Source organism: Triticum urartu, chromosome 5A (assembly GCF_056163025.1).
Source record: "Triticum urartu cultivar PI428250 chromosome 5A, HENAU_Tu73, whole genome shotgun sequence".
Lineage (NCBI taxonomy): Eukaryota > Viridiplantae > Streptophyta > Magnoliopsida > Poales > Poaceae > Triticum > Triticum urartu.
In genome coordinates, this window is record NC_141877.1 from 43,785,038 (window position 1) to 43,808,527 (window position 23,490).

At 43.0% G+C, this 23,490-nt stretch overlaps 2 protein-coding genes across 2 annotated transcripts; one reads left to right on the forward strand and one right to left on the reverse strand.

The window, feature by feature from the left end:
* The first annotated feature begins 16,697 nt into the window (after positions 1–16,697).
* Positions 16,698–18,754, forward strand: LOC125507739 (2-methyl-6-phytyl-1,4-hydroquinone methyltransferase 1, chloroplastic). Its single transcript, XM_048672232.2, has 3 exons — positions 16,698–17,409; positions 17,558–17,864; positions 18,283–18,754. The coding sequence occupies exons 1-3, from the start codon at positions 16,811–16,813 to the stop codon at positions 18,436–18,438; spliced, it is 1,062 nt and encodes a 353-aa protein (XP_048528189.1). The 5' UTR covers positions 16,698–16,810; the 3' UTR covers positions 18,439–18,754.
* Positions 18,755–19,409: 655 nt separating this feature from the next.
* Positions 19,410–22,871, reverse strand: LOC125507737 (wall-associated receptor kinase 2-like). The gene is made up of 3 exons (XM_048672228.2): positions 21,956–22,871; positions 21,588–21,770; positions 19,410–21,497 (listed from the first exon to the last, which is right to left on the reverse strand). The coding sequence occupies exons 1-3, from the start codon at positions 22,869–22,871 to the stop codon at positions 20,323–20,325; spliced, it is 2,274 nt and encodes a 757-aa protein (XP_048528185.2). The 3' UTR covers positions 19,410–20,322.
* Between the last annotated feature and the right edge of the window lie 619 nt (positions 22,872–23,490).

The following is a 23,490-nucleotide window of genomic DNA, read 5'->3' on the forward strand; positions in this document are numbered from 1 at the left end:
AAAAGCCAAAGATCGAAGAACTACACGATCTTGGAAGATCAAGCTTTGATCAAAGCATGAAGTGCGGTGTCTCTTGATGCATGCATGGGTACTTCTCAAACCGCCAAGAGATATTGGCAAAGGATCGAAGATCAATACTTCCTCATTATGGCAAAGCATCCCAATAGGACTCCACACACATTTCGGTCACTTCAAGGGCGTTGGGAGAATATCAAGCCTATGTGCAGCCGTTGGGCTGCTTGCTTGGAGCAAGTACGCAATGCACCTCCAAGTGGAACCGTGGAATCCGACTATGTGAGTTTGTTTTTCCTTTGTTCAAGTTGTGCATCATCATATTTGCATCATGGAAAATGATTGCATCACTTTGTTCACATTGTGTAGGACAAGATTGCTCAATATAGATACAAGGACATGGAAGCTTCGGAAGGCAGATTCTTCAAACTAGAGCATTGTTGGGAGTTGCTCCAAAAGTGCGAGAAGTGGAAGTTGATCGACAAAGAATCCCCACCAAAGAGAGGCTCACTTACAAACATGGATGAAGATGAGGATGATGATGGCCCAAGAAATTTGCACAAGCCCGATGGCGAGAAGAAGACTAAGAAGAAGATGAAGAGAGAGCAAGAAGCATCGATCTTGAGGGAGAAGATTGATGCCATGGTGCAATCAAACGAGTTGATGTTATTGAAGTCGTTGGAGATCAAGAAAGAGTTGGTTGAGAAGAAGGCAAAGGAGAAGCAAGAAAAGTGGCAATTGCTCAAGGAAGAGGGGCTGCGCAAAACTGCCATTGAGGAGAGAAGAGCACGCGCTGCAGAAAACAAAGCCATGTCCAAGCTTCTCACCGAAGAGAACAAGATCATGTCAATGAAACCGCAATGACATGGAAGATCTCACCAAAACATGGCATGATATGGCAAGGAGAGAAATATTGAAGAGGAGAATGGTTGCGTCGGCCGGTGCGTGCTATAGTTCCAGAGATGTTTTCTCTGCTCCATATGGTGGCAATGTTGATGATTTCGGGGCGGGACTTGAAACAAGCGCCAGAGGTGGATTCGTTGGTGGCGATGAACTTCAAGATGGACTCGATGGCGCGGACTGAAGTTCGACCAAGATGGTGCCGGACATGGGCGCAAACTCTTGCATTGCCCTCTTTTGTGTTTGACGTACTGAACTTGACTTTTATTTGCGCGTAAAACTGTGTTATGTCATTTGAATTTGAACTTATTTGTGGAAACCTATGTCAAATGCGAGAACTGTCGTTTTCTGTTTGCGGGTCGTCGTGGCGGTGTCCGAGGAGAAGCCGCAGAAGCCGACCCGTAAAAAGTATATTCCGGGAATATACTTTTTACGGGTCCGTTTGGGGGGTCTGCATCTGTGGCAGCCTGAGCCAGCCCGTAAAAACGGTTTTCTATGAACTGCAAACGCGTTTTGCGGGCCGGCCGGATGCGGGGTCTGCTAGAGTTGCTCTTATGTTACCAGCTCAATTGGACAAAAGGCTTACTATCTTAGTCTTGATTTATTAGCCCCCTCGTAATTAGGGTCATATTTTGACCATGATTTGAACTAATAAAATATAAGCTATACGTAGTAAAAATAATATCATCGAAAACTATGTTCAAATGCGAGTCCAATGATATAATTTTTCGTGACATGCATTAACATTTTGTTAATTAAAGCGATGGTTAAAATTTGACATAAAATACGAAGAGAAGTAATAAACTAGAACGGAGGTAGTAATATTTTAGTATCTCACCTATCTAAGTTTTGTGGGCCGATCTGCAGCTTGTCTCTACTCCGACCACCTATATATTCACTACCCGGTGAGAATCCCGTCGCAACCACCCATCACAACTCAACTCAATGCATGACCACTGGAGAGCATTGTCACTGAATTGAGGATTCCTGCAGTCAATCAATCCTTTCCTTTCAACGTCATGGAAAATACAATCTCCATCATGATTAACTGTATAGTAGAACTATTTAGAAGCATGCATCGGAGAAGCGCTTAGAGCAAGCTTGTTGTCATGTGCCATTCTATCCAGCATGGCCTCGGTATTGGTAAGTCATTATGCGGTGTATTTAGTCTAAATAACATATTACCGAATAATATTTAATACAAATATCATTTATTTAGACTAAACTTTTTTTACCTCTTTATAATCACAATTCATATTTTTGACACATAATCTTAGGACATGTTTTGAAACTCTCCCAACTCCACCAAATCTGCAACTTCAGCTTCTCGAGTTAGCTTCTCGCTTCACCCGGCGATCGAAAACCGTTCGGGAGCAATGCTGGCTTCTCCCAATGTTGCATCCCAGCTGGGAGGCAAGAAGCTCATTGGGTTCCCTTTTGGGTTGGCTGGAGGCAGCCTAGGAGAGGGAAAACGATTCGATCGGGCGGGAGGACTCGGTCATGTGCACAAGCATGGGTGTACGTCGAAGGTCTAGCGCGAAACATTTTCCTTGGCGGTGGCGACATTTTGTAAATAGAGGACTGATACGTCTCCGTCGTATCTATAATTTTTGATTGTTCCATGCCAATATTATTCAACTTTCATATACTTTTGGCAACTTTTTATACTATTTTTTGGGACTAACATATTGATCCAGTGCCCAGTGCCAGTTCCTGTTTGTTGCATGTTTTTTGTTTCGCAGAATATCCATATCAAACGGAGTCCAAACGGAATAAAAACCGACGAAGATTTTTTTTGGGAATATATATGATTTTTGGGAAGAAGAATCCACGCGAGACGATGCTCGAGGGGCCCACGAGGTAGGGGGCGCGCCCCTGACCCTCGTGGCCACCCCGTAAGGCGGTTGGTGCCCTTCTTTCGCCGCAAGAAAGCTAATATCCGGATAGAGATCGTGTTAAAATTTCAGCCCAATCGGAGTTACGGATCTCCGGGAATATAAGAAACGGTGAAAGGGAAGAATCTGGGAACACAGAAATAGAGAGAGACAGAGAGACAGATCCAATCTCGGAGGGGCTCTCGCCCCTCCCATGCCATGGAGGCCAAGGACCAGAGGGGAAACCCTTTTCCCATCTAGGGAGGAGGTCAAGGAAGAAGAGGAAGAAGGGGGCCCCTCTTCCCCTCTCCTCCGGTGGCACCGGAACGCCGCCGTGGCCATCATCATCATCACCGTGATCTTCACCAACACCTCCGCCATCTTCACCAACATCTCCATCACCTTCCCCCCTCTATGTACAACGGTCCACTCTCCCGCAACCCGCTGTACCCTCTACTTGGACATGGTGCTTTATGCTTCATATTATTATCCAATGATGTGTTGCCATCCTATGATATTTGAGTAGATTTTCGTTGTCCTATCGGTGGTTGATGAATTGGTATGATTGATTTAATTTGCTTGTGGTTATGTTGATGTCCTTTGGTGCTCATCATATGAGCGCGCGCGTGGATCACACCATAGGGTTAGTTGTATGTTGATAGGACTATGTATTGGAGGGCAAGAGTGACAGAAGCTTTAACCTAGCATAGAAATTGATGCATACGGGATTGAAGGGGGACCAATATATCTTAATGCTATGGTTGGGGTTTACTTTAATGAACATTAGTAGTTGCGGATGCTTGCTAATAGTTCCAATCATAAGTGCATAGAATTCCAAGTAAGGGATGACATGCTAGCAGTGGCCTCTCCCACATAATACTTGCTATCGGTCTAGTAAAGTAGTCAATTGCTTAAGGGACAATTTTGCAACTCCTACCACCACTTTTCCACACTCGCTATATTTACTTTAGTTGCTTCTTTACCTTAACAGACCCTAGTTTTATTTTCGTGCTCTGTACTTTCTTGCAAGCCTTTCCGAAAACACCTACAAAGTACTTCTAGTTTCATACTTGTTCTAGGTAAAGCGAATGTCAAGCGTGCGTAGAGTTGTATCGGTGGTCAATAGAACTTGAGGGAATATTTGTTCTACCTTTAGCTCCTCGTTGGGTTCGACACTCTTACTTATCAAAAACTGTTGCGATCCCCTATACTTGTGGGTTATCAAGACCTTTTTCTGGCGCCGTTGCCGCGGAGCAATAGCATGGGGTGAATATTCTCGTGTGTGCTTGTTTGCTTTATCACTAAGTAATTTTTATTTATTGTTCTTAGTTGTTTTCTATCTTTAGTTATGGGTAGAAAACGCAAAATACCAAAAAAATTAGTTGTACCTACTAAACCAATGGTTGAAGAACCACTCAAAATCTATCACACTGCTGAAGCTTATTACTTGGATCATCTTCGATCCCTATGTGCTCGTGCTGAAACCCCAACTAGCTTAGTTGAGGGCAAATCTTTAGATGAGCATGCTTGTTTTGTGCGACACCGAATATCTGAAAAAGGGAAAACTTTACTGGATCAAATTCATCGTTTGAAATGCTATGCTTGGAATTTATGTGAAATATATGATTATACTTGTTGTTCTGAAGACCCTAAGAAACACCTTCCCTACCAATGTTTGTTTAGTGATAATGGAATCGTATCCTCTTATGCTAAGGGTGTTTATAGTTATTATGATATTCAACAAATTGAAGAATTTGTTGCGTTTAAGGGTGCTTACGAAATTGCTTTTTTGATTGAAAAGTATGATGTTACTCTTTACAAATCTAAATTTTTTGCCATACTTAAATATTGCTATGATAATTATGCTTCTAATGCCTATGTTGAACCATATATTGAGTACTACTCCGTTGTCCAAGAAGAGACTAATATTTTGCAGGAGTCTATGAAAGAAGAAACTGATGAAACTGTGAGCTCATTGGATGAAAAAGATGAGGAGGAGAGCGAAGAACAAAAGGAGGAAGAGCGGATTAGCTACCCGTGCCCACCTTCTAATGAGAGTAACTCTTCAAATCATACATTGTTTAATTCCCCTTCGTGCTTACCGAAGGATGATTGCTATGATGACTATTATGATCCCATTGATTATCTTGAAATATTCCTTTTTGATGATGCTTGCTATGCTTGTGGCCAAGATGCCAATATAAATTATGCTTATGGAGATGAACTTGCTATAGTTCCTTATGTTAAACATGAAATGTTGCTATTGCATCCACGCATGATAGTCCTATTATCTTTTTGAATTCTCCAAACTACACTATATCGGAGAAGTTTGCACTTATTAAGGATTACATTGATGGGTTGCCTTTTACCATTGCACATGATGATTTTAATGGGTATAATATGCATGTGCTTGCTGCTCCTACTTGCAATTATTATGAGAGAGGAACTATATCTCCACCTCTCTATGTTTCCAACATGGTAAAATTGCAAGAAACTGTTTATACTATGCATTGGCCTTTACTTTGTGTGCATGAATTGTTCTTTTATGACATGCCGATGCATAGGAAGAGAGTTAGACTTTGTTGTTGCATGATATATGTTGCTTTGTGCTCACTACTAAATGCCAAATCATTGCTAATTAAAATTGACTTTGATATACCTTGGGATCCGGGTGGATTCACTACTTGAGCACTATATGCCTAACTTAATGGTTTTAAAGAAAGCGCTGCCAGGGAGACAACCCGGAAGTTTTAGAGAGTCATTTATTTCTTTTGAGTGCTTTTATATAGTTTAAAAATAACAAAAATAAAGAGGGGAACCCAAATTTTTTCCAAAAAGGAAAGTGAAAGTGATAGAGACGAGCATTGTGAAAATGGGGGACGTCCTTGAACTTTGTTCATGCCCATGGGAATTTTATGAATCTTAATTACAGAAACTTTTTAACAAAAATAATTATCCCCTTTTACAATTCCATTGTATTATAAAAATAATGTGCCAATGTTTGCCTTTAGGATGTTTACGATGCTTGTTGGTTTGTGCGGTGTAGGACAGAAACTTTGGCTGTAGTGCGTGAATTTTAATTTTTTATTGGAATGTCAAATGGTTCTGATTATTTTTGCACTGTCTTTCTGTACAAATTTTTTATTTGTCCTAATTTTTGCAGAATTTTGCAAGTGTCATAAGTATGGTGAATGTTCAGATTGCTACAGACTGTTCTGTTTTAGACAGATTCTGTTTTTGATGCATAGTTTGCTTGTTTTGATGAAACTATCAATTTATATCAGTGGATTAAGCCATGAAAAAGTTATATTACAGTAGACACAATGCAAAAAAATATGAATTGATTTGCAACATTACTTAGAGTAGTGATTTGCTTTATTATACTAACGGATCTTACCGAGTTTTCTGTTGAAGTTTTATGTGGATGAAGTGTTCGATGATTGAGAATGTTTCGATGTGAGTAGAAGGAAGAGAGGCAAGAGCTCAAGCTTGGGGATGCCCGAGGCACCCCAAGTAAATATTCAAGGAGACTCAAGCGTCTAAGCTTGGGGATGCTGGGGAGGCATCCCCTCTTTCTTCAACAAGTATCGGTATGTGCAATCTTGGAGCGTTTTTTGTATTTAGTTTTCATTTTTCTTTTATGCACCATGCTGGTATGAGATAGTCCTTGGTTGATTTATAGAATGCTCTTTGCACTTCACTTATATCTTTTTGAGTATGTCTTTATAGAATGCTTCATGTGCTTCACTTATATCATTTGAAGTTTGGATTGCATGTTTCTCTTTACATAGACAACCGCCATTTGTAGAATGCTATTTTGCTTCACTTATATTTGTTAGAGTGTGGACATACCTTTTGTAGAAAGAATTAAACTCTCTTGCTTCACTTATATCTATTTAGAGAGATGATAGGAACTGGTCATTCACATGGTTAGTCATAAAATCCTACATAAAACTTGTAGATCACTGAATATGATATGTTTGATTCCTTGCAATAGTTTTGCGATATAAAGATGGTGATATTAGAGTCATGCTAGTGGGTAGTTGTGGATTAGCAGAAATACTTGTGTTGAGGTTTGTGATTCCCGTAGCATGCACGTATGGTGAACCGTTATGTGATGAAGTCGGAGCATGATTTATTTGTTGATTGTCTTCCTTATGAGTGGCGGTCAGGGACGAGCGATGGTCTTTTCCTACCAATCTATCCCCCTAGGAGCATGCGCATAGTACTTTGTTTCGATGACTAATAGATTTTTGCAATAAGTATGTGAGTTCTTTATGACTAATGTTGAGTACATGGATTATACGCACTCTCACCCTTCCACCGTTGCTAGCCTCTCTAGTACCGCGCAACTTTCACCGGTACCATAAACTCACCATATACCTTCCTCAAAACAGCCACCATACCTGCCTATTATGGCATTTCCATAGCCATTCCGAGATATATTGCCATGCAACTTCCATCATCATCATATACATGACTTGAGCATTTATTGTCATATTGCTTTGCATGATCGTAAGATAGCTAGCATGTTGTTTTCATGGCTTGTCCGTTTTTTGATGTCATTGCTACGCTAGATCATTGCATATCCCGGTACACCGCCGTAGACATTCATATAGAGTCATATCTTTATTCTAGATATCGAGTTGTAATATTGAGTTGTAAGTAAATAAAAGTGTGATGATCATCATTATTAGAGCATTGCCCCAGTGAGGAAAGGATGATGGAGATTATGATTCCCCCATAAGTCGGGATGAGACTTCGGACTTTACAAAAAAATAAAAGAGGCCAAAGAATCCCAAATAAAAAAAGAGGCCAAAGAATCCCGCCAAAAAAATAAAAAAAAAACAAAAAAATGAGAGAAAAAGAAAGAAGGGGTAGTGCTACTATCCTTTTTCCACACTTGTGCTTCAAAGTAGCACCATGTTCTTCATATAGAGAGTCTCTTGAGTTATCACTTTCATATACTAGTGGGAATATTCATTATATAACTTAGCTTGTATATTCCGATGATGGGCTTCCTCAAATGCCCGAGGTCTTCATGAGCAATCAAGTTGGATGCACACCCACTTAGTTTCAGTTGGAGCTTTCATACACTTATAGCTCTAGTGCATCCGTTGCATGGCAATCCTTACTCACTCACATTGATATCTATTGATGGGCATCTTCATAGCCCGTTGATACGCCTAGTTGATGTGAGACTATCTTCTCCTTTTTTGTCTTCTCCACCATCATATTCTATTCCACCTATAGTGCTATGTCCATGGCTCACGCTCATGTATTGAGTGAAAGTTGAAAAGGTTTGATAACGTCAAAAGTATGAAACAATTGCTTGGCTTGTCATCGGGGTTGTGCATGATATGAATATTTTGTGTGGTGAAGATGGAGCATAGCCAAACTATATGATTTTGTAGGGATAACTTTCTTTGGCCATATTATTTTGAAAAGACATGATTGCTTTATTAGTAGGCTTGAAGTATTATTGTTTTTATGTCAAATGATAGACTATTGCTTTGAATCACTCGTATCTTAATATTCATGCCATGATTAGACATATGATCAAAATTATGCTAAGTAGCATTCCACATCAAAAATTATCTTTTTTATCATTTACCTACTCGAGGACGAGCAGGAATTAAGCTTGAGGATGCTGATATGTCTCCGTCGTATCTATAATTTTTGATTGTTTCATGCCAATATTATTCAACTTTCATATACTTTTGGCAACTTTTTATACTATTTTTTGGGACTAACATATTGATCCAGTGCCCAGTGCCAGTTCCTGTTTATTGCATGTTTTTTGTTTCGCAAAATATCCATATCAAACGGAGTCCAAACGGAATAAAAACTGACGGATATTTTTTTTGGAATATATATGATTTTTGGGAAGAAGAATCCACGCGAGACAATGCTCGAGGGGCCCACGAGGTAGGGGGCGCGCCCCAGGGTGTCAGGCGCGCCCCTGACCCTCGTGGCCACCCCGTAAGGCGGTTGGTGCCCTTCTTTCGCCGCAAGAAAGCTAATATCCGGATAGAGATCGTGTTAAAATTTCAGCCCAATCGGAGTTACGGATCTCCGGGAATATAAGAAACGGTGAAAGGGAAGAATCTGGGAACACGGAAATAGAGAGAGACAGAGAGACAGATCCAATCTCGGAGGGGCTCTCGCCCCTCCCATGCCATGGAGGCCAAGGACCAGAGGGGAAACCCTTCTCCCATCTAGGGAGGAGGTCAAGGAAGAAGAGGAAGAAGGGGGCCCCTCTCCCCCTCTCCTCCGGTGGCGCCGGAACGCAGCCGTGGCCATCATCATCATCACCGCGATCTTCACCAACACCTCCGCCATCTTCACCAACATCTTCATCACCTTCCCCCCTCTATCTACAGCGGTCCACTCTCCCGCAACCCGTTGTACCCTTTACTTGAACATGGTGCTTTATGCTTCATATTATTATCCAATGATGTGTTGCCATCCTATGATGTTTGAGTAGATTTTCATTGTCCTACCGGTGATTGATGAATTGCTATGATTGATTTAATTTGCTTGTGGTAATGTTGATGTCCTTTGGTGCTCATCATATGAGCGCGCGCGTGGATCACACCATAGGGTTAGTTGTATGTTGGTAGGACTATGTATTGGAGGGCAAGAGTGACAGAAGCTTTAACCTAGCATAGAAATTGATGCATACGGGATTGAAGGGGGACCAATATATCTTAATGCTATGGTTGGGTTTTACCTTAATAAATATTAGTAGTTGCGGATGCTTGCTAATAGTTCCAATCATAAGTGCATAGAATTCCAAATAAGGGATGACATGCTAGCAGTGGCCTCTCCCACATAATACTTGCTATAGGTCTAGTAAAATAGTCAATTGCTTAAGGGACAATTTCGCAACTCCTACCACCACTTTTCCACACTTGCTATATTTACTTTAGTTGCTTCTTTACCTTAACAGCCCCTAGTTTTATTTTCGTGCTCTGTACTTTTTTGCAAGCCTTTCCGAAAACACCTACAAAGTACTTCTAGTTTCATACTTATTCTAGGTAAAGCGAACGTCAAGCGTGCGTAGAGTTGTATCGGTGGTCGATAGAACTTGAGGGTATATTTGTTCTACCTTTAGCTCATCGTTGGGTTCGACATTCTTACTTATCGAAAACTGTTGCGATCCCTATACTTGTGGGTTATCAAGGACAACTCCAGATTCTATAAAACGTCGATGTTGGTTTTTGCCGCTTCTCAAAAATACACTACGAGCCGAAACAATTTCATGAATTAGCTTATAGGAGCTAATCGTTGGCTGCGTTTTGACTCTGGAGTTTGTGAAGTTGCGAGCTGGAGAGTTTCAAAACAAGCCCTTAATCACTACAACTCTATATTATACTGCCACTATGTAATGGTACATCCAAATATTAGGATACATCATTTCTATTATATCACTTTAATATAATTCATGAAAAAATTGATTATTTTACTAAATTGGAAGAATATACTGCAAGGAATTTGACATACTTATTTTCTTTTCGAGGCATGCCTCTTTATCTATTTTTTAAATAAATTGTTCTAAATAAGAGAAAAATAAAAAAATAACAAACACATAAACTTTCACACATTTATTTATGTCATTTAGATGAATCGCAAATATGTCTTGTTTTTTGTATCCATTAGAGTTTCCTTGAATATCATGCCAAATAGGTATAAATTTGACCGAGGCTTTTAGAATGCATGATTGCCTATTTTGTGCGCAAGTAAATAAAAGGAATAATATCTACGTACTCAATAGAAAATTCTAGAATGTGAAAAATATCTTTCAATGGTTCTGTTGCGTTGCTTGTTTACTAGTTCTTCCACTGTTAAGTATGCCTTCCATGTTCTTGGGTCAACAATCAACTGGGATTTCATGCATACTTTGCACTCGGTAGATAGACAACATTTTGATCTGGAAAATCATGTGTGGCGGCACAACATTTTTGTATTTGTTGGCCCATCTACGATACATTTGAGTACCTTTGACACATAAAAGTTGGGTTCCATTAATGATAGTTCATAGCTCGGCATCCTTATTGTATTTCCCTAGAGTTGGCATTGTGTTGGAGGCTAGTCCATGTGTTTTGGACACAAGTATTGATGAATAAGTTTTCAATAGAGATTGTGTTTTCCATTGCGGATATAAGGCATCTCTTTTGACCGTTTTCAAGTCTTTACGTATGTACCATTGTATCTTATGTTAAGCACCATGATAAACGTGTGACTGCATAAGTTGAGTGCAGATTTAATTTGGTACAGGTTGAAGGACCAAATATGTCAACCATGTGTGTGTGTGGGCGGGGGGGGGGGGGGGGGGGGTGGTTATAGGAAGAAGGTAGCTCGCAGGTAACACTCAGCATGTGAATAAGCTCGGAAGTAACCAATGGCATGATGACGCGATGATGTATCCTGAAGTTCACGCCCTTGGGAAAACGCTAATCCCTCCTTGAGCCTCTGCTAACAAAGTATGAGATTAATCACTAGATAGGTTTTGAGGTGATTTCCAAACTTTGAGAAACTTCCCAGAGAAAATCCACACTAGGAAGTTTTCCAAGAGTAACAAGATGTGCAAGTTAATCAATTTTTTTGGCTCAGTGGGATCATAGATCGGCTTCTCCTATTTCTTTTCGAACTTGGTTTGAAGTCTAGGGCCACGGGAAGGAGATCTCAAGGGTTTTCAAGTTTTAATAATGGTGGATAGAGTAATAGTCAGTTCCTCCTCCATGAGGGGAGAAGGGTCGTTGTATGCGTCCTTTTCAAAGCACACCCATTATCCCTCAGTGTGCACTGTTTGAAGGCTTTGGACTCCATCCAGAAGGGAAAACTTAAACGACAAACTAAACATAACTAAAAAGGCTTAACACAAGAATCAAGAGAGCGACCATAGCTCCTAGGTCTAGGCCTTCACTAGTACTATTTTGGTGATAGATTGCAGTCATTCTATTAACACGCACAATGTCATTCCAAAAATCTTCACCTCCCAATGTATAATTGGCGTTAAGCGTAGGACGATAGCTCTATTTATACTTGCGAGATTAAGCCATTTGGCTACGATCCTTGTTTAAAAAAAATAGTGCAAGAGCTCCGGCGGTTTTCTTTCTCTTTCAAAGGAGTTTTAGTTCCTCAAAATAAAGGTTTTGTTTATCTTTCAAAGGAGTTTAGTTCCTCAAAATAAAGCTGAGATGCATGGCAAACGGAGTGAGCTCCCAACAATGAATAGTTCACATACCTAGGGTGCTCACTCTGTTTGTTTCGCAAAGGCTCCTAGTGAAAGTTTCATTTGCGCAAGTGCAAGTACGGAGCAAATGCACGTCCAAAAGTGAGGGTTGCATTTCTAGTCATCAATTTTTTTTAGAAATGGAGGAGGACCCCCGTCCTCTGCATGCATCTGGACGATGCATGTAGCCACTTTATTAATTATTCACATAAGACCTTGTAAAGTAATACAACAGTCAGACTAAAGCCATCGTTTAGGCAACATCTGTTGCTACTTCTATTTAGTTGATGAAGGGATGCTGATAGTCTGGGCCTAATACCAAAACAGACCTTGCAGTCAAACCTACCATTTAAGACCTCAGGTCCCAACCAGGACGCCTGCCGGGTATGGGGCACCCACCAGTCCGGCGCACTTCTCAACCAGGACGCCTGCCGGGTATTGCTACCTTTTGAGCACTGCGTTGGATTTCCCCGAAGAGAAAAGGATGATGCAGCAAAGTAGCGTAAGTATTTCTCTCAGTTTTTGAGAATCAAGGTATCAATCCAGTAGGAGGCTACGCTCAAGTCTCTTATACCTACACAAGAACAATAGCTCAACGCAACCAACGCGATTAGGGATTGTCAATCCCTTCACGGTCACTTATGAAAGTGAGATCTGATAGAGATGATAAATAATATTTTCTGGGTATTTTTGGTATAGAGATGCAAAGTGAAAAGTAAAAGGCAAAATAAAAGCAAAGCAATAATAAAGTGATGGAAATTAATATGATGAAAAAGAGACCCGGGGGCCATAGGTTTCATTAGTGGCTTCTCTCAAGAGCATAAGTATTCTACGGTGGGTGAACAAATTACTGTTGAGCAATTGACAGAATTGAGCATAGTTATGCGAATATTTAGGTATGATCATGTATATAGGCATCACGTCCGAGACAAGTAGACCGAAACGATTCTGCATCTACTACTATTACTCCACTCATCGACCGCTATCTAGCATGCATCTAGAGTATTAAGTTAAAAACAGAGTAACGCCTTAAGCAAGATGACATGATATAGAGGGATAGTTTCATGCAATATGATAAAAACCCCATCTTGTTATCCTCGATGGCAACAATACAATACGTGCCTTGCTGCCCCTTCTGTCACTAGGAAATGACACCGCAAGATTTAACCCAAAGCTAAGCACTTCTCCCATGGCAAGAACAACCAATCTAGTAGGCCAAACCAAACTGATAATTCGAAGAGACTTGCAAAGATAACCAATCATACATAAAAGAATTCAGAGAAGATTCAAATATTATTCATAGATATACTTGATCATAAACCCACAATTCATCGGTCTCAACAAACACACCATAAAAAAAAGATTACATCGAATAGATCTTCATGAGAGAGGGGGAGAACATTGTATTGAGATCCAAAAAGAGAGAAGAAGCCATCTAGCTACTAACTATGGACCCGTAGGTCTGAAGTAAACTACTCACACTTCATCGGAGAGGCTTGGATGAGGATGTAGAAGCCCTCCGTGATCGATGCCCCCTCCGGCGGAGCTCCGAAACAGGCCCCAAGATGGGATCTCGTGGATACAGAAAGTTGCGGCGGTGGAATTAGGTTTTTGGCTCTGTCCCCGATCGTTTGGAGGTACGTGGATATATATAGGAGGAAGAAGTACGTCGGTGGAGTTTCGAGGGGCCCATGAGGCAGGGGGCGCGCCCTAGGGGGGGCACCCTCGTGACCGCCTCGTGGCTTTCTTGACAGAGGGTCCAAGTCTCCTGGATCTTATCTGATGAGAAAATCACGTTTCCGGAGGTTTCATTCTGTTTGCACTCCGTTTGATATTCTGTTTCTCCGAAACACTGAAATAGGCAAAAAACAGCAAGTCTGGGCTGGGCCTCCGGTTAATAAGTTAGTCCCAAAAATAATATAAAAGTGGAAAATAAAGCCCAATATAGTCCAAAACAGTACTCCTTCCTTCCATCTATATAGGGCCTAATGCGTTTTTCGAGGCTAACTTTGACCAAATGTTAGAGCAATAATATATGACATGCAACTTACACAAAGCACATCATCAAATTCATATGTGAAAGGAGCTTTCAGTGATATAATTTTCATATTATGCATGTCATGTAGTATTAATTTTATTAATAGTCAAAGGCGGTCTTGAAAAACGCATTAGGCCTTATATAAATGGAAGGAGGGAGTACATAATATAGCATGAAGCAATTAAAAATTATAGATACGTTGGAGACGTATCAGGTATGAGGCCGCCGTAGCCACCTGCCACCAATCCATCTTCAATGTTGTACTGCTGCATCAATCTTGCCCGGTCTAGCTACCGTCGACGCCACCACGATGCCAGACAGCGCCACCTCACTGCACGAGTCCATTTCTGCGCATCAGACGTCGAGTGTTCACGGTGCCATGCCGCCAAGATCCGTCGCCATCAATGTGTAAGCTGAAGCACCGCTCCACCAAAAAGCCTTCCACTGGTCCCTCTGTCCTTGTACACCTCCACGAATGACACGCGCAAGAGGGAAATAACACCATAGCGTCGCTGTCATCTGATCTACTGATTTAGGGTTTCCCCCCAGAGGTAGCATAGAGTGGCCTTGAACTTCTCCAGGGCGATGCCTTCAAGAAGGAAACGACGCAGACAACGCCCCCACTGCCGGCCTTGGCAGCTAGCCGAGAGCAGGTTTTCACCCAGATCGGTTCGAAGATCCTCCCTCAAGCATCTCGTGCACGGACTGCCGTCATCTCTGTCGGGGACTGGATGAAAGGAGTCTAGGCCGCCGCCGCCTTACCGGCCATAGCACCACCATGGTGCCTACAGCTGGCGCCGTCAGGCCCACCGCGCTTGCCTGTAGATGCACACCGGAACCGCCGGCTCACCCAAGCCCATCTGGGCAAGACCAGATCGGCGATCTCGGCGACTCCGCTGCTGGGAGGTTGCGCCTCCGCTGATGCCGCCGTCACGCATGCCGTAGGGATCTCGCTGCTCCTTGCCGCCGGATCTGCATCGAACGATGCGCCGCCGCCGCCCGAAAAAAACGCCACCACCGCGCGAGGGATAAGGCCCCGCTGCCGCCATCATAGGCCAGGCTTCACCGGTGAGACCTCAGGCGGCGGGAGGACGGAGGAGGCGAGGGAAGGGGGCCTAGGGCCGGTGGCGCAGTCGCCCCCCGTGTCGCCTAGGGTTGGCGACGTGGGGGTGGGTGCGTGGGGTTTAGTTTAGTGTCTTTTACAGACAAATCACATAGGTGTGTCTTGAGTTTAACTTTACATACAGAAGTCAACATTAAGAACATGATCTCGATATAAGATCTTGAGAACCCAAGTCCAGATTGGTGCCTGACCTAGGCCGGCTCGCCCACGGTTTGAACCAAACCCGTGGACGACTACAAGGAGAATGAGTTTGATTTCTAAAGTTGGCTATTCATAGATTCTCTCTTTCCCATTTTCTCTATTGACACCGGAGTAACTATCATGAGCGGCGAATCAACCTGTGATTGAGTTGGTTAGGTGGACAGTGGTATCCCTAATCCACCAGGGTTCAAATCCTGGTGCTCGCATTATTTCTGGATTTATTTCAGGATTTCCGGCGATACGTTTTCAGTGGGAGGAGACGTTCCCGTCGACGACGAGGCGCTTACGGTGACTTCGTAAATCTCAAGATGATATGCCGGCTCAGTCTCTCGGAGATGCTCATAGAGGTAGGGTGTGCGTGTGTGCGTTCATAGGGGTGAGTGTATGCGCGTGTATATGAGCGCTTGTGTCTGTACTGATGCTCAAAAAAAACTATCATGAGCGACTGTTTTCCTAAAAAAAGAAAAAAATATCACGAGCGACTGAAAATCGATTCATGCCATTTCTCTGTTTTTCTAATATTAGTAAGGTGCTCGTGCGTTGCATGCAACATTGGAATGCATTGATCCGGGTCATCTCATGTTTAATAAATATTGATAGGTTTTTTCAGATATCCATTTTTCTCTAGAGCTCACAAGCATACGGATAAATAGTAAATGTAGGAAAATATATAAAAAATATCTTTTGCAAATAAAAGCATTCAAGTGTTTAACCTGCATCCAAAACTTCATGAAGAAATAACACTTATTGTGCTTTGCAAAAAATCATCTTCAATTTTTTTTTAAATATCGATTTTGTTTATTTTTTTCTCGACAACTATGAATATAACTCAGGATGACTTGGAAAATGGCAGAGGAGATGGCGAGGAGTAGGGGGTCGTGGTGGTGGTCGGCAATGCGGCCCAAGCGAAGGCATAATAGGCGTTGGAGGTAGACAACACCAAGAGGTGACATGACATGACTAGATGAGGTGAGAGGCAGGGGTTATCTACCAACGAGTAATGGAGTGCGGGGGGTCTTTTTGTAAAACTGACATAGTTTGTCTCAGACACGTTGGATGCAAATCGAACAATTGTAAACGAAGGATGGCAGGCACACCATCATCACCAACTCAGCTTTTTATATATTTTTCTAATATTGTTTTGAGAAGATGTTTTCTTTCAATTGTACTACTCTAGATGAGTTTGGGTTTTGACATGGACCCACAGTCATAGACTCTAGCCTGCACATGTCGCGCACGTGTCGCCACGTGGGACGAAGGACGCCCCGTCCACCCACCACTCATCCGCCCGTGACCTCGCTCGCTCGCTCGCCAATCGCCACTCTCCCACCGCCCCCATCATCCGCTGCCCTCCGTTCCCCTCCACTCCTCGACGCGGCGGCGGCGGCGTCTCAGCTCCACCCCACTCCCTCCCGGCTAAGGCAATGGCGATGGCCTCCGCGCACGCGCCGAGCGGCGCCGGGAGCCTGGCGCCGCGCGGGGCGCTGAGGGTGCGCGCGCCCGCCGGGCTGGGCTACCTCGGCCTCGGCCCCTCCAGGCCGGCCCTCCGCCCCGTCGCCCTCGCGAGGCGCGCCGCCCCCTCGGGCGCCCGGTCCCCGCTGCTCAGGTGCGCCGCGGCCTCCTCGCCCCCGGCCGCTGCGGCGGCGCGGCCCGCCTCGGCGCCGCGCTTCATCCAGCACAAGAAGGAGGCCTTCTGGTTCTACCGCTTCCTCTCCATCGTCTACGACCACGTCATCAACCCGGGCCACTGGACCGAGGACATGCGCGACGACGCGCTCGAGCCCGCCGACCTCCACAGCCGCAAGCTCAAGGTCGTCGACGTCGGCGGCGGCACGGGCTTCACCACGCTCGGCATCGTCAGGCACGTCGACCCCGCCAACGTCACGCTGCTCGACCAGTCGCCCCACCAGCTCGAGAAGGCCAGGCAGAAGGAGGCGCTCAAGGGGGTCGACATCATGGAGGGCGACGCCGAGGACCTCCCCTTCCCCACCGACACCTTCGACCGATACGTCTCCGCCGGCAGGTAATCTCATCAACCCCTCTTCCTCTGCTCTGCTATGCCATGCTTATACGAACGCTGTTTGTTAATTGTTGTGGTAGACAAATTACTCTGTACTATAGGATGCTGAATTTTGTGTCCTGTCATGACTGACGATTTTTCTGGCCTCCAGCATTGAGTACTGGCCTGACCCGCAGCGAGGAATCAAGGAGGCCTACAGGGTCCTCAGGCTCGGCGGGAAAGCTTGTTTGATCGGCCCCGTGCACCCAACCTTTTGGCTGTCTCGCTTTTTTGCCGATATGTGGATGCTGTTCCCCACTGAAGAGGAGTATATTGAATGGTTCACGAAGGCAGGGTTCAAGGATGTTCAGCTCAAGAGGATTGGACCGAAGTGGTACCGTGGTGTCCGTAGGCATGGCCTGATCATGGGGTGCTCCGTGACGGGTGTCAAGAGAGAAAGCGGGGACTCCCCTTTACAGGCAAGTTTTTGCTAAAAATGGCTTGCAGATTAACATTTTCAACTCTCCCTACATTTTGATATGTTTTGTCAAGATGGGTCTTGTTACGGCAACTTGTACTTCCATTGCAGTAGACTGGACCTAAGTAGTTAAACTAGATTAAGCATTTTTTTTATCAAACAGTTACTACTGTTTGCTATTCTTAGATAAAGCATATGCAAAGACATGATAGTTTTTCTTTTTTGCATTTCATAATTTTTTGGACCTTGTTGCCGCCTGGTTATCCACAAGTATACAAAGTAGCAGTCAGAAAGGGATAACTTACTGCATGTTTGAGAGTGAATAATGGACCTTCATATTGTCTGCATTTAGATACTTTCTTTCATGTTTTTGTATGGTTCTATATTAAGAGGTTTTCATCTTTTTTTTCTTCTCACAGCTTGGTCCGAAGGCTGAAGATGTCAGCAAGCCCGTGAATCCTATCACCTTTTTCTTCCGCTTCCTCATGGGAACAATATGTGCCGCGTACTATGTTCTGGTGCCTATTTACATGTGGATAAAGGACCAGATTGTGCCCAAAGGCATGCCGATCTAAGGGAGGGGAATTGAGCTGCAGCGAAGAGAGGATAGCCAATATCTGAATTAGGCTTCTCTATATTAGGCACTTCACATCTGTTTTTGTTTACCTTTTATATTTCCTGTTGTCGTGTATTTACTTTACTTTGAGTCTTGTTATGTGGAGAAATAATATTTATGACTTGGATTAAACGCGTCAGAGCTCTTGAGCGTGAAATGGCTCATTTGTAGCAGGTCATTGTTTCACAAATAGAATGTATCTGTAATATTTCTCCACCGTATGCTGACTTGCTAAGTGGTAGACAAAAATGATACATGAGCTGAATTCCTATTTATTTGTTGCATCTCGCCATCTGCTATGTCGTCGATATGTGCATGTATACCTGATTTCTCTGGTAACTAAGGTGTATAAGGACGATGGTTTTGTTGATCATGTGCTCTCTAATATTTACTTGACCAATATATTACGTCATCCACTCAAGTTGTGAATAGCCTCACCATACACATGTTTGATCAGGTTGGTTGCTTTTCCACAGTTCAAGCAATCCTTTCCATTTCCCCAAATGTCATTCTTTTGCTTTATGCTAATGTCATGATGTTATGACTTATAACACTTGTTGTCAGGAGGATATTCCTAAGAAAATTTAGATGCTAACATTTGAGAGCATATTTGAATATTTGCATAGCTTGACATCGAGCTAATGCCGTCTTAGGATAATCATGATATATTTGGCACATGCTGACTTATCTGAGGGGTACCTGTACTCACTCACGTGTTATAATTTGTATGTGCAGGGAATTGATACCTGTTCAATTGGCTCTTCATGACTTGCACATCTACATTTGATCTATATATGTAATAAGGTACGTGATCAAATAAGCTATGTGACCCTGTGCATTTTTTCATTTATCAAAATAGATACATGGATTGCCCTCTGCATAATTGACCCTAGTTAGTCTTAGAAACAGCTGTACCATATTGGAGTATGATTCTAGAACCTTTCTCTGTTTTTTTTTTGGCTTTGTTATATTTCCTTCAGTCCAGATGCCTGGGTAGGCTAGATGCGTGTAGTTGTTTTCCTGCAGTCTAGATGGCAGTAGTCTATTAGGCGCCTTATTAGGTATGCCGGGTTTTCTCTTCCTTGAGTTATTGTGATTCTATTATCGATGAAAAATATGAGCTCCCTGTGAAGATTTGTATTCAGTTGTTATCTTCTTCAGCCCCAGTCCTCGACCCAAAACTGTACGTGATATATGATGCCGCATCAACTAAGTCCACTTACGGGTGGTTAAAAGCACCTTGGGCTCAGTGATATCATGCTTTCTGGACCACAATACATTTCCTGGGTTCTGCATATCCAACCTTCAGCTCAACATCACCAATGAGCAAAGCGGGGCTTCAACCTTCACCTATGTGCTTTTCCTGCTGGCCTCAGCTATAGGGCTCCAGCCTGGTGACCAGCAGCTGTCATTGTCTATTGCAGCTGGCTTAGGTGCAGATGAGCAGATGATTTCGCCTGGTGGTTAATAATTTCTTAATTCTAAAGAGTAATTTGCGGGGCATGTGTGTAATACGCCAAGACTATTCTGGAGATCAACCCAATCATGCCCAAATGCCTTAAAACGTATGCACTCAACATGCACTAAATATTTTATATGAACCAGTGAGTAAAATTGAAGCTGGTAGATTTCTAAGAAATTGTACTAGAAATAGACAAAATCCATGACTGTTGATGAACTATGTGTACACACAGCAGCATAATTACAGAGCTGTCCTAGAAATCATGAGATAACCATTATACATAAAGAAACAAATACAGTGATAATGAAAGATGTGACTAGTGTTTCACAAGAAAGTACATTCACTGTTACCCCAGCAGGCCAAGGAAGATACATACAGTAGTCATCTTGCACGATCTACATCTAGGACCAATTTGGCTGTGTTGGTGCTCTGGTATTTCATTTCGTCAGAAGCTATAGACATTGATGATTCTCCATCAGGGTATTGCGTCCTCATAGGATTTGGTGTGGTGACTTGCTGCATCTGGATTCTCCTCAACATTTGCAAACGCTCTGCTACTTCCTTCATTGTTGGCCTCTCATCTCCTCTTGGGTTCAAACAATGCATGACGAGTTCAGCTAGTTTCTCGAGCACCACCGTAACTTCATCTTCTATTATATCATCATCCAATATATCGCGGAGCTTCTTCTGGTGAAACGTCATGAGGAAGGCATGCGATAGCGCTTTCTGTTCATTAAGATTATCAATGAATATAGCCTTCTTTCTTGTTAGTAGCTCTAGAAGAACAACCCCAAAACTGTAGACATCGCTTCTGTCAGTAAGGTGATGACTGACAAAAGACTCAGGGTCAAGGTACCCAAGAGTTCCTTGGATAAACATGATGAAATCATCCTTGTCTATGGGCTTCAGTGCCGATGCTCCAAAATCTGCAACTTTTGCATTGTATTCATTATCCAAAAGTATATTGAGTGATTTGACATCCCCATGCAGAATTGTGCGAGAAGTTGATGAATGGATGTAAGCAAGGGCCTCTGCTGATTGTGTAGCAATCTTCAGTCGAAGATCCAATGGGATTATTGATTTATGATCATTGCTATGAAGGAACTCAAAGAGGGTACCATTGGATACGAACTCATACACCAACATTGGAACGTCTACCTCCAAGCAGCAACCAAGTAACCTCACGATGTTCCTATGGTTAATCTGTGACAATATTATTATCTCATTTACAAATTCTTCTCTGCAGTCGTCGTTGATTACTTTGGACTTCTTTATGGCAACTTCTTTGCCATCACCTAAAGTTCCTCTGTAAACCATTCCATGACCCCCACAACCAAGAACTCGATCGTTGCTGTAGTTTTCTGTGGCTTTCTTTACCTCTTTCTCTGTAAGTATATGAAAGGTGTCCACTTGCCTTGACCTCATCTCATCATATAATTTCAGACCTCCATTTTGTTTAAAATACTCGTCCTTCTCCTTCCTGTGCTTTCTTCTTTGAAATTTCATGGCCAACAGGCATGCCAATGCTATCACCACAACTGAGGAAACACTGAGGCCTGCAGAATGATTATGATGCTTCAACTCATCAAAAGCATGTAAATGCACCTTGGATAAAGAAAGAGTATACCCTCGGGTATGTTGCTTACCTATAACCACCTGTTCAGCTTGGGTTAGCACAGGTTGACATCCGGAATTTTTGCTATCTGTTTTTTTTCCTATCCCGCATTTGCATACATAACCTCCTGGTATGTTGCGACATACCCCATTTCTGCATGGGTATAATTCTGTATACTTGGAGTTTTGCTTATGCAGCTTGCACTCATCTATGTCTGAAAAGAATTATAAATTTAATATATAGTGGCATAAAGCCATAATTAAACCAAAACTTAAAATATATTAAGGAAGCTAAAGATTTTTTTAAGAAGGAACAAAAATCTACTGAAATATGCTTGCAGTGACAGTTGCTTATCCCGATTTCTAAAATTAAGAGAAATTCCATTAGTAAATAATTCACCTTGACAGCCTCTGGGGAGATAAGGATTGCCCTCATATCCTTCAGAACAGTTGCACATGTAGCCTGGGCCATTGGTTGCACCCACACAATAGCTGTTTGAACTGACACATGCATAACCCATTGGCGCCGTTGCTCCATCCTTTGGGCAGGAGCCATTTCTGATGGTCCAGTCAGCAATAACAGGGACACCTCTCTTGGCTCTCTCGTTGATGAACCCAAGACGCCCGACAAGGTCCTGCTGCCTGAAGCTGTACCATCCAACCTCTGCAAGCATAGCGTAGAAGCATGGGTTGAATGTCCATACACTGCTCTGGTTGATGATCAAGAGCGCCGCAAAGTCGGTGAGGTTTGGGGTGATGGTGGTTTCGCAGCAGCCCTTCCCAGTGCACGGGGCACCGTTAGACGTGCTGTTGATGCCCTGGCAGTAGGAGTAGCAGCCGGCCACATACAGGTCTGGGTTGCTGTGCAGGTAGCCACCAATGATACCCATGGTGTTGCAGCCAATGACCATGAAGCGGTTGCGTTTGGTTGAGGGGATGAACGGCGTACCCACCAAGTTGAAGCCGCTGGTGTAGTTGTCCATGATTGTGGTGTTCGACGCGAAGCAGTTGTAGCTGACGGGGCCGTAAACACGCATCTCAGCACGCTCCAGGGAGATGTCAATGATCTCTGATAACCCCGAAGGGCCACCAATCATTGGTCGTGGGGGTTGGAAGGTGCTGTTACAGGTGACGGTGAAGTAGCTGTTCAAGCTAGCTGCGGCGCAGCCATTGCCGATGCCAAAAGGGTATGGGATTGACACGTTGCCACACTTGTCAGGGCACCCCGGCAACGCTATGGAGATCCCAGAAGTGGTTGCAGATAGCGCCGCCACTTTGAAGGCGATGAGAATCAGGAGGATGAATGCTTCTTTCATGGTTGGAAACTTGGTGGTTACTTCCTGCGGCGCTGTCTTTCTAACTTGCCAACTTAGGCAACGCTATCCCATTTTCCTTCGTTGCTATCTGATTGTGTACCCTAGGCTTGATAGACCATGGATCCTCAGACTGGTGCTTATGTATGAGCTACTATTTACAGTTGATTTGTATAATTGTTGATTAACTATTTCATGGGTGACAGCGGCGCACACTTAGGTGTGTTTGAGAAAAATAAACTATTTCGTGGGTGAGATCAGCGTTGAATGGGATACTTCTACCTGAATTTTGTATTGTTTAAGTGTTCAAAGTTGGAAAACGCAGTGCTTATTAAGAAACAGAAATATAGTTTGTTTAGTCCTTTGTATTGACAAGTGTCTGAGAGTGAAAGAAAGTGATACCAGAGTTGCTTATATTTTGGATAAATCTTGTCACCCATTTGTATTGTTTAGTATTGAGAGTTGAAAATCACAATGCATATAATATTTTTGATTAGTTCGCTCCCTCGTTTCTATTGAAGGTTTCTCTGAAATTGAGTAAAGGATGATGGTTTATATGTTGTTCTGATTAGTTCACTTATAATTTAGAAAAGTCTTCACCGGTTTATAGGTTATTCATATG

Excerpts from the sequence above, each read along its gene's own strand:
- LOC125507737 (XM_048672228.2), bottom strand. The coding sequence starts at position 22,871 with ATGAAAGAAGCATTCATCCTCCTGATTCTCATCGCCTTCAAAGTGGCG. Across the intron at positions 21,771-21,955 it reads TCTCCCCAGAGGCTGTCAAG|ACATAGATGAGTGCAAGCTG; the intron begins GTGAATTATTTA and ends AATTCTTTTCAG. Across the intron at positions 21,498-21,587 it reads AGCTGAACAGGTGGTTATAG|GCCTCAGTGTTTCCTCAGTT; the intron begins GTAAGCAACATA and ends ATCATTCTGCAG.
- LOC125507739 (XM_048672232.2), top strand. The coding sequence starts at position 16,811 with ATGGCGATGGCCTCCGCGCACGCGCCGAGCGGCGCCGGGAGCCTGGCG. Across the intron at positions 17,410-17,557 it reads CGATACGTCTCCGCCGGCAG|CATTGAGTACTGGCCTGACC; the intron begins GTAATCTCATCA and ends TCTGGCCTCCAG. Across the intron at positions 17,865-18,282 it reads GCGGGGACTCCCCTTTACAG|CTTGGTCCGAAGGCTGAAGA; the intron begins GCAAGTTTTTGC and ends TTCTTCTCACAG.